The sequence below is a fragment of the Mytilus trossulus genome, chromosome 1, assembly GCF_036588685.1.
Source record: "Mytilus trossulus isolate FHL-02 chromosome 1, PNRI_Mtr1.1.1.hap1, whole genome shotgun sequence".
Lineage (NCBI taxonomy): Eukaryota > Metazoa > Mollusca > Bivalvia > Mytilida > Mytilidae > Mytilus > Mytilus trossulus.
The window spans coordinates 44,521,345-44,535,079 of NC_086373.1; the positions used below are offsets into that span (position 1 = coordinate 44,521,345).

General features: G+C 31.4%; 1 protein-coding gene across 1 annotated transcript in view; it reads left to right on the forward strand.

Moving 5' to 3' along the window:
• The window catches only part of LOC134725345 (RNA exonuclease 1 homolog), a 60,680-nt gene that overhangs the window by 24,699 nt on the left and 22,246 nt on the right, over positions 1 to 13,735 (forward strand). The window contains exons 6-8 of the mRNA XM_063589079.1: positions 5,581 to 5,715; positions 8,569 to 8,815; positions 10,927 to 11,070. Coding sequence (XP_063445149.1) covers positions 5,581 to 5,715; positions 8,569 to 8,815; positions 10,927 to 11,070 — 526 coding nt within the window. The remainder of the gene's footprint in view (positions 1 to 5,580; positions 5,716 to 8,568; positions 8,816 to 10,926; positions 11,071 to 13,735) is intronic.

The following is a 13,735-nucleotide window of genomic DNA, read 5'->3' on the forward strand; positions in this document are numbered from 1 at the left end:
ATAAATTTTATATTTTATTTCCTTGTATGTCAAGAAACATAGCTCCTATGGCTAAAATAGAACATAGGAGAAAATGATTATTTTTTTTGGCTTTTGAAGAAAATAGGATGATCCAAAAAACATTTAAATAAATTGAAAAGCCAAAATAATCATTGATGAGAGATTTAACCAAAAGAATTAAGGTGAGCGATTCAGGCTCTTGAGAGCCTCTTGTTTAGTTGAAGTTATTTGAGTTCATTTGTGCTTTTGTTGGGCATAAAATCTATGTCAGTATGTTGAGCAAAGGGATGAATACTTGAATGTTGATAATATCTTTATGACTGTGATAAAATTTATGTATTTCTTTAAATAGGGTAGAATTATGAACAGAAGTATAAAGATGTATGCTTGAAAAATATCAAGCAGGCATAACAACTTTGTCACTTCAAATATGCAGGGATCCAATTAGCACTTAAATCATTTGAATGACTTTACATTTAGGACATAGAAAAAGATTTTTTCTGGTACTACAAAATGTATTTGAAGGGTATTAAAGCTAAATTGAGTCTTTATAAAGGTTCTCTTATTAATTTTATTTGTTATATTTTAAAGCATTACTGAACATGATGTATTGACATCTATACTTATGGTTTTTATACGACCGCAAATTTTGAAAAAATTTTCGTCGTATATTGCTATCACGTTGGCGTCGTCGTCGTCGTCGTCCGAATACTTTTAGTTTTCGCACTCTAACTTTAGTAAAAGTGAATAGAAATCTATGAAATTTTAACACATGGTTTATGACCATAAAAGGAAGGCTGGTATTGATTTTGGGAGTTTTGGTCCCAACATTTTAGGAATTAGGGGCCAAAAAGGGCCCAAATAAGCATTTTCTTGGTTTTCGCACTATAACTTTAGTTTAAGTTAATGGAAATCTATGAAATTTTGACACAAGGTTTATGACCACAAAAGAAAGGTTGGGATTGATTTTGGGAGTTTTGGTTTCAACAGTTTAGGAATTAGGGGCCAAAAAAGGGCCCAAATAAGCATTATTCTTGGTTTTCGCACAATAACTTTAGTTAAAGTGAATAGAAATCAATGAAATTTAAACACAATGTTTATGACCACAAAAGGAAGGTTGATATTGATTTTGGGAGTTTCGGTCCCAACAGTTTAGGAATTAGGGGCCAAAAAGGGACCCAAATAAGCATTTTTCTTGGTTTTCGCACCATAGCGTTAGTATAAGTAAATAGAAATCTATGAAATTTAAACATAAGGTTTATGACTATAAAAGGAAGGTTGGTATTGATTTTGGGAGTTTTGGTCCCAACAGTTAAGGAAAAAAGGGCCCAAAGGGTCCAAAATTTAACTTTGTTTGATTTCATCAAAATTGAATAATTGGGGTTCTTTAATATGCGGAATCTAACTGTGTATGTAGATTCTTAATTTTTGGTCCCGTTTTCAAATTGGTCTACATTAAGGTCCAAAGGGTCCAAAATTAAACTTAGTTTGATTTTAACAAAAATTGAAACCTTAGGGTTCTTTGATATGCTGAATCTAAAAATGTACTTAGAATTTTGATTATTGGCCCAGTTTTTAAGTTGGCCCAAATCGAGGTCCAAAATTAAACATTGTTTGATTTCATCAAAAATTGAATAATTGGGGTTCTTTGATATGCCAAATCTAACTGTGTATGTAGATTCTTAATTTTTGGCCCAGTTTTAAAATTGGTCTAAATTAAAGTGCAAAGGGTCCAAAATTAAACTAAGTTTGATTTTAACATAAATTAAATTCTTGGGCCTCTTTGATATGCTGAATCTAAACATGTACTTAGATTTTTGATTATGGGCCCAGTTTTCAAGTTGGTCCAAATCAGGATCTAAAATTATTATATTAAGTATTGTGCAATAGCAAGTCTTTTCAATTGCACAGTGTTGTGCAATGGCAAGAAATATCTAATTTCACAATATTGTGAAATAGCAAATTTTTTTTTAATTAAGAGTTATCTTTCTTTGTCCAGTATAGTAAGCAAGAAATATCTGCAAGAATTTTTTTTTAATTGGAGTTATCTTTCTTTGTCCAGAATCAACTTAAATCTTTGTTATATACAATATACAATGTATATTCACTTTTTACTACCAACTGGTAAATTTAAATAATCTTTACCATTCAGTGATAACAAGCAGTTTTTTACATCTTAATATTTTATGATGTATTTAAATGAGTAGTAATTGTTGCAAACTCCATTAGAATATTTTAATTGAAATTAGTTTTGGAATAAGGGAAAGGGGGATGTGAATAAAAAATTGGGTTCAATTTTTCTCATTTGAAATTTCATAAATAAAAAGAAAATTTCTTCAAACATTTTTTTGAGAGGATTAATATTCAACAGCATAGTGAATTGCTCTAAGAGAAAACAAAAATTTTAAGTTCATTTGAATACATTCATTCTGTGTCAGAAACCTATGCTGTGTCAACTATTTAATCACAATCCAAATTTAGAGTGGAATCCAGCTTGAATGTTGTGTCCATACTTGCCCCAACCGTTCAGGGTTCAACCTCTGCGGTCGTATAAAGCTACGCCCTGCGGAGCATCTGGTTAACACATGTTTATACTTTATTTTAAATTGCACAAGGTAATCCTATCCTCAGACTACTTACTACTATGGCGTTCATTATCACTGGACTAGTATATATTTGTTTAGGGTCCAGCTGAAGGACGCCTCCGGGTGCGGGAATTTCTCGCTGCATTGAAGACCTGTTTGTGACCTTCTGCTGTTGTTTTTTTATTTGGTCGGGTTGTTGTCTCTTTGACACATTCCCCATTTCCATTCTCAATTTTACTGATTTTTATACGACCGCAAATTTTGAAAAAATTGCGTCGTATATTGCTATCACGTTGGCGTCTTCGTCTTTGTCGTCGTTGTCGTTGTCGTTGTCGTCGTCGTCGTCGTCGTCGTCTTCGTCCGAATACTTTTAGTTTTCGCACTCTAACTTTAGTAAAAGTGAATATAAATCTATAAAATTTTATCACAAGGTTTATGACCACAAAAGGAAGGTTGGTATTGATTTTGGGAGTTTTGGTCCCAACATTTTAGGAATTAGGGGCCAAAAAGGGCCCAAATAAGCATTTTCTTGGTTTTCGCACTATAACTTTAGTTTAAGTTAATAGAAATCTATGAAATTTTGACACAAGGTTTATGACCACAAAAGAAAGGTTGGGATTGATTTTGGGAGTTTTGGTTTCAACAGTGTAGGAATTGGGGGCCAAAAAAGGGCCCAAATAAGCATTATTCTTGGTTTTCGCACAATAACTTTAGTTTAAGTAAATAGAAAATAATGAAATTTAAACACAATGTTTATGACCACAAAAGGAAGGTTGGTATTGATTTTGGGAGTTAAGGTCCCAACAGTTTAGGAATTAGGGGCCAAAAAGGGACCCAAATAAACATTTTCTTGGTTTTCGCACCATAACTTTAGTATAAGTAAATAGAAATCTCTGAAATTTAAACACAAGGTTTATGACCATAAAAGGAAGGTTGGTAATGATTTTGGTAGTTTTGGTCCCAACTATTTAGGAATAAGGGGCCCAAAAGATCCAAAATTAAACTTTGTTTGATTTCATCAAAATTGAATAATTGGGGTTCTTTGATATGTCGAATCTAACTGTGTATGTAGATTTTTAACTTTTGGTCCCGTTTTCAAATTGGTCTACATTAAGGTCCAAAGGGTCCAAAATTAAACTTCGTTTGATTTTGACAAAAAATTAATCGGTTGGGTTCTTTGATATGCTGAATCTAAAAATGTACTTAGATTCTTGATTATCAGCCCAGTTTTCAAGTTGGTCCAAATCGGGGTCCAAAATTAAACTTTGTTTGATTTCATCAAAAATTGAATAAATGGGGTTCTTTGATATGCCAAATCTAACTGTGTATGTAGATTCCTCATTTTTGGTCTTGTTTTCAAATTGGTCTACATTAAAGTCCAAAGGGTCCAAAATTAAACTTAGTTTGATTTTAACAAAAATTGATATCTTGGGGTTCTTTGATATGCTGAATCCAAACATGTACTTAGATTTTTATTTTTAGGCCCAGTTTTCAAGTTGGTCCAAATCAGGATCTAAAATTATTATATTAAGTTTTGTGCAATAGCAAGTCTTTTCAATTGCACAGGATTGCGCAATGGCAAGAAATATCTTATTGCAAAATATTGTGAAATAGCAATTTTGTTTTTAATTAGAGTTATCTTTCTTTGTCCAGAATAGTAAGCAAGAAATATCTAATTGTAAGATTTTTTTTATTTGGAGTTATCTTTCTTTGTCCAGAATCAACTTAAATCTTTGTTATATATACAATATACAATGTATATTCACTTTTTACTACCAACTGATAAATTAAAATAATCTTTACCATTCAGTGATAACAAGCAGTTTTTTTACATCTTAATATTTTATGATGTATTTAAATGAGGAGTAATTGTTGCAAAATCCATTAGAAATTTTAATTGAGATTAGTTTTGGAATAAGGGAAAGGGGGATGTGATTAAAAAAAATGGGTTCAATTTTCTCATTTGAAATTTCATAAATAAAAAGAAAATTTCTTCAAACATTTTTTTGAGAGGAATAATATTCAACAGCAAAGTGAATTGCTCTAAGAGAAAACAAAAATTTTAATTTCATTAGAACACATTCATTCTGTGTCAGAAACCTATGCTGTGTCAACTATTTAATCACAATCCAAATTTAGAGCTGAATCCAGCTTGAATGTTATGTCCATACTTGCCCCAACCATTCAGGGTTCAACCTCTGCGGTCGTATAAAGCTACGCCCTGCGGAGCATCTGGTTTTTGACTAAAACTGTTTGAGATATACTGATTGATATTTTTGTCTAGGTTAACAAATTTCTGTTAATACAATGCAATTGAAAATAAAACATAACATTCCTCAAAAATGCTGTTTCAATGAGATTTTATTCAAATCTGACATGTAACAAATAATGCTCCAGATGAATATTTGAGGGTATGCAGGTTTGTTATGATAAAAACTTCAGATGTCTAACAACTAACTTATATAATGTGAAGACTATTAAAAATCAACAAGTGAGGATTTGCTACAGTAATTTAATGATATAGACATGTTACTGTGCCTATAGTCATCAGGATTAAAGAATACAGAAAATCTCAATTAAAATTGAAGGGCTTATAAAGATAATTCAAATTAAAGCCATTCAACATAATAACAAAAAACACAAACATTTTTATCTTTGTCTCTATTTTTACCCTTAAGGTTTATTGTACTCCAGACAAGAAAATGGTTGTCAGACCATCAGTCTATTAGTCCATCTGTTATGAGAGTTATGGGACTTTTTTTTAACTATCTTACAACAGAATCAACTTATGAACACATTTACTCCTCTAATACAATTTGACAGAAAACTCTCACGATTGGTAGGATTGTTTGCCATATTTTGGATATTCGTTAATTTTATCGCTCTCTAAAGCTCAGCTATGATATTGCAATCTTGTTCACATTGTTCCCTTTTAATTTAGTGAATCTTAAAGAAAATATAACATTATTTTTATATATGTTTTTTTTATATTTAGTCAAATTTAGCACGACCACAAATACCTGCTGAATTTGGAAGTAAAGTCCCATCAAACATCAGACAAAGATATTTGAATTTGATCATTGATGAATGCCTCAAGTTGTGTGATAGTGAAGAAGAGGCATTTAAAAGGGTATGTAAATAAGAGACCAGATGCAGTCATCCTTGCTAACTTTAAGATTGTTTTTCTTTTGTTGAATATTTGATGATACAAAGACTATATATGTATATATGTATGCTCGTTGTTGAAGGCAGTATAGTTGTTAATTTCTGTGTCATTTTGGTCTCTTGTTGAGAGTTGTCTCATTGGCAATCATACCACATCTTCTTTTTTATGCCCCAATTACTATAGTCCACTGAACATAGAAAAATGATAGTGTGAGTTTCAGGTTAACGTTTTTGGTCACGGAAGTTTTGGATGAAGTTGAAATCCAATCAACGTGAAACGTAGTACACATGTTCCTTATGATATGATTTGTCTAATTTTTATGCCAAATTAGATTTTTGACCCCAATTTCATGGTCCAGTGAACATAGAAAATGATAGTGTGAGTTTCAGGTTAAAGTTTTTGGTCAAGGTAGTTTATAATGAAGTTGAAGTCCAATCAACTTGAAACTTGATACACATGTTTTCTATGATATGATCTTTCTAAATTTAATGCCAAATTAGATTTTTACCCCAATTTCATGGTCCACTGAACATGGAAAATGATAGTGCGAGTGGGGCATCTGTGTGCTTTGGAGATATTCTTGTTTATATATAATTAAAATTCATAAACTAACAAAGGCCAGAGACAACTTGACTTGATCTTGATTTTATTCATGTATTTAAAGAGGATTGCCAACCACCAGAGGCTGTCCTTCATACTTATTTTTGTGTTTTATTGGTCAAGGTAATTTTTTTTGTGTAAGGTCTGTTTATCAGATACTATAAGCAATATGTTAGCTATATTTGGTGCATAAATTAATTGTAAGGTCTACATGTTTGGCTTGTAGGGTTCATCTGACCTTGACCTCAATTTTTTGGTTTATTGGTCAATGTTAAGTTTAAATGATAAGGCAATTTTCATTTGGTTTGAAAGGATACTAGTAGTCTGTATTCTTGATTTAGAAAAATATAATTTCAAGAAAAAAATTACACATTACTTAGAATAATTTAGATCATTCAGGTAGTCTTTATTTAGTATGTACAAAAGGACAGCCAGTAGTCATTGGATATTGATCATTTAAATAGTCTTTACCTATTTATTAGTACAAAAGAACAGCTAGTAATCATTGGATATTGTAGATCATTCCAGTATTCTTGCTACATTGAAGACCTGTTGGTGACCTTCTGCTGTTGTTTTTTCAATGGTCAGGTTGTTGTCTCTTTGACACATTCCCCATTTCCATTCTCAATTTTATTCTTGACCTATTTATTTGTACAAAAAAAAACCAGTAGTCATTGGATACTGTAGATCATTCAGGTAGTCTTGACCTACTCATTTGTATAAAAAAAAACCAGCCAGTAGTCATTGGATACTGTAGATAATTCAGGTAGTCTTGACTCTTGACCTGTTCATTTGTATTATAAAAAAACAGTCAATTGTCATCTTCACTTCACACACACATACAGTGTATATGAATATCAATTATATGCTTACGAGACATGTTGCAATGTTAAACTTATTACTGTACATTATGTATGTGAAAATCAAGACTTGCATAAAAAATATCCCAATATTAGAGGCAGTGGCGTCATTTTTCCTCAGAGCTTTCAGCTCTTTGATTAAAAATGTTGTGTGTATGAACCCTCAGTGGCCTGGTGGTCTAAGTAGTTGAACTTCTGTATCTCTAGCCTGTCAACATTGAGGTTGTATGTTTGAATCAAGCACATTGCAGGTGTGTCTGACTCAATTTTTTTTTACTAGGATTGTCAGTTTTTTGTTGAGCCTGCGCAGAAAGCTCGACATAGGGATAGTGATACGGCTACGGCGGCTATGGCGGCGGTGTTAGCTGACTTCTTAAAAGCTTTATATTTTAGAAGGTGGAAGACCTAGATGCTTCATACTTTGTATATGGATGCCTCATGTTACGAAGTTTCCCTCAGTCACATGTCCAATGTCCTTGACCTCATTTTCATGGTTCAGTGACTACTTGAAAAAAAAGTTAAGATTTTTTGTAATGTTAAATTCTCTCTTATATATAGTAATAGGATAACTATATTTGGTATGTGCCTACCTTGCAAGGTCCTCATGCTCGCCAGACTGTTTTCACTTGACCTCGACCTCATTTCATGGATCAGTGAACAAGGTTAAGTTTTGATGGTCAAGTCCATATATGAGATAGTATAAGCAATAGGTCTTGTATATTCGGTGTAAGGAAGGACTGTAAGGTGTACATGTCCAACTGGCACAATAATAAAACACAATAAGTATATTGTTCATACACTTGTATCGAGGATTGGCTATTTTTAAAGTTGAATAACTATTCAGATTACGTAAATTACATATTCATGATTTTAGAGTATTTTACTCGTGCAGTTGAATTATTTTTGAAAATAATTCTAATACATGTATCAATGCAAACAATGGCAATCGTATCCCTCAGAGCAATCTGCTCTTTGATTCTTTAACTATAAGCAATAGGTCAACTATATTTGTTGTATGGAAGAATTGTTAGCTGTACATGCCTGCCTGACATGTTCATCTGACCTTGACCTCATTTTCATGGTTCATTGGTGAATGTTTAGTTTTTTTGGTTAAAATTATGTGACAGTTGTCATAAAGCTTTATATTTAGGACTATCAAAATAAAATCAATGATTAGTAAAGAAGGTGAGACATTTCAGCGTGTGCACTCTTGTCTACCTAAGGTTGTGGTTCTCTCTGGACAATATATAAATATGAATTGTGTGGTCTGCTGAATCCAATTATATGTTCAGGATGATATATATAACCCTGTTCAATCAACACATCTTTACATATTATTTAAGTACTTGTGTTTTAGGGCCAAGAAGAAGAAATGGTAGTATACAAAAGAAGTAACACAAAGACCATATATTTGAATGTCGCAATTAATGCTATTAAAAGACTGAGAAATGAAATAACAGAAAGTTTACCAACAACTTCAAAACAGCCTAGAATGAATGCAATGAAGTTATCACATGAAGCTATACTTGGAGGGAAAAATGCAATGAAGACATCTTATACAGTGAAAAGATCTGGAACTATGTCTAAATTAGAAAATTTCAAGGGTAAAGAAGAATGTTATATTAAAACAGTAGATTTTTTTAAAGTCTGAGAAGCAACATCAAATTTTTGTATACAGCCTGTGAAACAGGTATACTGAATATGACTTTTTATATTCCAGTCAAGGATGGACCTATTTTGATAATGATGTAATTTTGTTCTCCTCCATGAACATGGATGACATTCAGTAATGCTTTTATAAATCCTTACCAAGTTCAAAGTACAAAATGTTAGGTTACATATATTCTGCCAACCTTTTGATTTTTAGATTGACATTTTAGCATTCCATAGTCTTTTAATGTCAAAAACTAGATAATTTTCTTAAAAGGTCTCATAAAATCATGAGCATGTTTTTACAAATTCTTATGAAATTCTAACACTATTATGTCTACCTTTTGATTTTGTTGATTTTAAAAAAATAGCCATTTTGATTGTCAAAAAATTGTTTTTCATCTGTCTAGGAATTATCAATATAACTACAGTTGGCTGACATTAAATAACATGACTATTTTAAAGAATGCCACAAGTACAAAAAAGCTCCTACCAGAGTATTGGTTAAGGGCATACGATACAGTTACAGGGGAGGTAATGACGTTGCTAACGTAAAATGTTATTTTCGCGACGTCAAACTGTGACATATCGGGAAAAGATGCATTTTTCGACTGGTTTTTATCATTCAAACTGATTTAATTTGAAAACGGTTTCATGGACCCCTATTTTTCAAAACAGCAATTTGTTTCATTTTGCAGGGAGATTATGTGACCCAAATTTTATAAAACTGTAAATAGAGATATTTTAAAATTTTTATAAACATGCAGCAAAAAATGACGTATTTTCCTCAATTCATGAAAATTTGATAGATATGAGTTGTTTCTGAATTAAAAATGCATCTTTTTTTCATGATACTTATAAAATACAGAAATTACCGATTATTTAACAAAAAACAATTTGTGTTTATCTTTTATAACAGAAAAGTTATGACTTTCTTTCGAAACAGAAATTACAGCCACAAATCTGACTTTTGAGCAAATATACAAAATTTCGACCTCATTTTACTCAAAAAGTAGCACATGAAGGTATATTTATTATTACATATTTGATTTAATCAAGTAAAACATAGCCTATATTCAAATTTTCATGAACTTGTAAATACAGGATCAAAACTGTATCGTATGCCCTTAAGTATTAGTTACTTTCATCCTTGCCTAATAGTCACCTACTGACAAAGTTGAAGGGGACGTTAGGTTTGCACTTCCTCTGTTTTAAATAATCAGTTTTCCACTATTTTTTTCTTCATGCTTGAAGATATTGATTTGTAAATTGGTATATAGTTTTATCATGACAAGTTACAAGTTTTGTTCTAGTCTGATGGTTTTGTGCAGAGTTATGGTCCTTGGACTTAAAAAGTTCCCTTGATTAATCAGTTTTCTGCACTATTAGTATTTAGTCATGCTTGTTTTAGATTGATATGTGTGTGTATTGCATTGGTTGCAATGAATTACATTGATTGATTTCCCAGTAAAATAAAAACAGATAATTTCACATGTGAAACAACTTGGTTATTCCATTCTTCTGACGTCATACAACAAAAGGCTTTGTCATGACGTCGGATCAAAACAAATTATAAATGCTTCGAAAAAGATATAGTTCCTTACATTTTCTACTTCAATTTAAGAAAAAAAGCCGTAGGGGCAATACAAAAACTCAGGTTTCCTAGAATTGTAAGAAGTTCCTGCTCCACTTACGGTGACATCATTGCTCATGCAAGACAAAATGTGGTGGTAAGGTGAATTAGGTAAGACTCTAAACAAGAAAAAAATAAAGGATTGTGGCTTAGACATGTGGAACATATCCATAAATAATAAATATATCAAATATCAGAATAGATAGAGAAAATTGATAAAGATTTGCATTTCCTTATCATTGCATACTCCTCTGTAAATGATAATACATTATGATATATAACCAGTTCTAACCTGTATTTTAAATCGTTGATTATATTTTATTCATACAGTCATTATCTGCTCAAATCAAACTCATTTTTCAAGGGCAGATGTTTGTTTCACTTGTCTCAAACAAGTATAGTCAGTTTTTTTTTGTTTATTTATCTTTCTAGGTGCTGAACTATATAAACGACTGTCTAGGTACATTTTATCAGAAGATGAATTGAAAGAGAATGGATTTCCTATGGTTAATCCAGATAAACCATCATTAGCTATAATACACAATGAGAGAAGTTTATATAAGAAGAATGAAAGATGTAATTATATTTAATAAGACCGCAAACATTTTTAGGGATTTTAATGGTATGATGTTGTCATCGTCTGCTTTGTCTGAAGACACATTGGTTTCTGGACAATAACTTTAGTTTAAGTAAATGGATCTCTATTAAATTTACCACAATGTTTAATACCACAAGTAGAAGGTTGGGATTTATTTTAAAGGTTATGAGGCAAACAGTTTAGGAATAAAGGGCCAAAAAGGGGCCAAAAACAAGCATTTTTCTAGTTTCTGGACAATAACAAAGTTCCATACTATAAAGGAAAGGCTGGGATTGAGTTTCAGGGTTATTGCTCTACAGGGGTGTCAATAGGTTGGGAGGTTACAATTTTTAAAGGGATTCATATTTTTATTTTTTTCAAAAATTTTCAAATTTTGAATTTTTTAAAAGTTTCAAGAAATTTTCGACTGCACAATATTGTTCAATATATATTGTAAGATCTTTGACCACATTTATTTTGTGTCAGAAACCTATATTAAGTAAAAAATTTGATCACAATCCAAATTCAGACAGTATCAAGCTTGAATATTGTGTCCAAATTTGCCCCAACTGTTTAGGGTTCTCCTCTGTAGTCGTATCAGGATGTGCTCAACAAAGCATTTTATTTATAAATTTACTTGTCCTAGTAGTTGTCCTATTATTTTACAGGAACATCATGTAAGGACGGACAAGAGCAACACCTTATGCATTAAGTGTTACCCTTGTCTCTACGTCTATCTATACCTACATACATCCCAAAATCAGTTTCTGTTCTCTTAGTTCAGTTTGTCTCTACCAAATGTTTTGAAACTTATACACAATGCTTATTACCACATAATTGAGATCAAATTTTGGTGGTGTTACTTATACAGTTTTCTAGTTATGTTCCATTATAACATAATATGCAAAAGGGCATCATCTTTTTAATTTTTACTTAGTTCATCTGTCTGTCATCATGTTTAAAGTAAATTTATTTCTGGATGATCAATTATATTTTCCTTTCTTGATTGGGACAAAAAAGTATCACAAGAGAATGTAAAATAAGCAATTGAAATTTAGTAAAAGGATATCAGGGTCCTAAGTTAAGTTTCCCTTTCTCATCTGGAACAAAACTTATACAGACGGAAATATAGGAAAGTTGGTAAAGACTATTGATTTTTGAGACAATAAGATATTTAATAAAAATAGAAATTGCCGAAAAGTTTTATATTTTTAACTTGAATTTGATTTGTTGGTCTGAAATGAAACTAGAATAAGAAACATACCATATCTTCTTATTTTTATATAGAATGAAGATATAGAAAAGGGAAAGAAACCTAGCAAATTTCAGGTCAGAATGTCAAAGGTCACACTCCCAGCTGTTACAACTAAACTGAAATTTTTAAAATATCAGTCTTGCCTCATTATTTGGAGCCTGTGACACACAGCAATTTTGACACTAGCTGACTTTATAGATTCTGCATTTATAGAGTCAGGTAGAGTCAACACTTAAGTTCAGTTAATTTTTTTAGACATAGATATAAACTTTGTCAAATCAGTATAGAACTTTATGAAACTTTGTCAAGATCTTTTTTGTGTTTAAGAGATTTTTAGGTTTTATTTGTTTTCTAAGTTACCATTTTTTCTTGATTTATGTAGGGGGACTCCCACATTATTAGCAAATTTTATTTGGTATGCAGTTCTATGAGTTTTAGCACATCTAAATGCCATTGAGATTATATAACGCAACTCCTTTTAATCATGCTTCATTGACTTTAAAAAATTTATATAGTTTACATATAAAGTGTCTGATTCATTCGCCCTGAATATCAAGTCATTGTTTATTGATTCCTGTTCTACATTTATACTGTATATAGATATAGGAAGATGTGGTGTGAGTGCCAATGAGACAACTCTCCATCCAAATAACAATTTAAAAATTAAACCATTATAGGTTAAAGTACGGCCTTATACCTTACATCTTAATCATTTTCATTTGCCTGTGTACATTATTCTATTTGGCAGCATTTTGTTCAAGATTATGGTTCTCTTTCTGAAATTGTTTAATATTTCATCACTTATTGTCGAGCCTGCAAATTTTGTCGCAGAAAGCTCAAGAAAGGGATAGTGATCTGGCGGCGACAGCAGTGTTAGCTAACTCCTTAAAGCTGATCAGTGTTGAAGACTTTACTTTGACCTATAATGGTTTATATTTAGAAATTGTGACTTGGATAGAGAGTTGTCTGATTGACACTCATTGCACATCTTCTTATATCTACTTTAGGTTGTTTTGCCTAGTTTACATGTTAATGTATGGTCGTTTTGATATCAACATATGCATTTTCTTATCAGACACCCAGGCGAGACATTTAACAGTGTGAACTAGTTACTGTGGATTTATTATTATTCGTTGGATACCAATTTTGTGGTTACATGAATGTTCAACGAATGACAAATTTTCTATAAGACTTGAATGCAGAAATAAGCAAAACCATGGAACTTGATATCCAAGAAAATGAACATTTTTATGAATCAACAAAAATTGATACCCATGGAAATCAATGAATCCACATTTTCATAAATTGTTCTTTTTATTTTTAAAATTTCTGTTTATTTCTTGTTTAATATTTGTATGGTTATTTTGATATTTGATTTTTACCATCAAAATTACACATATGGGACACTT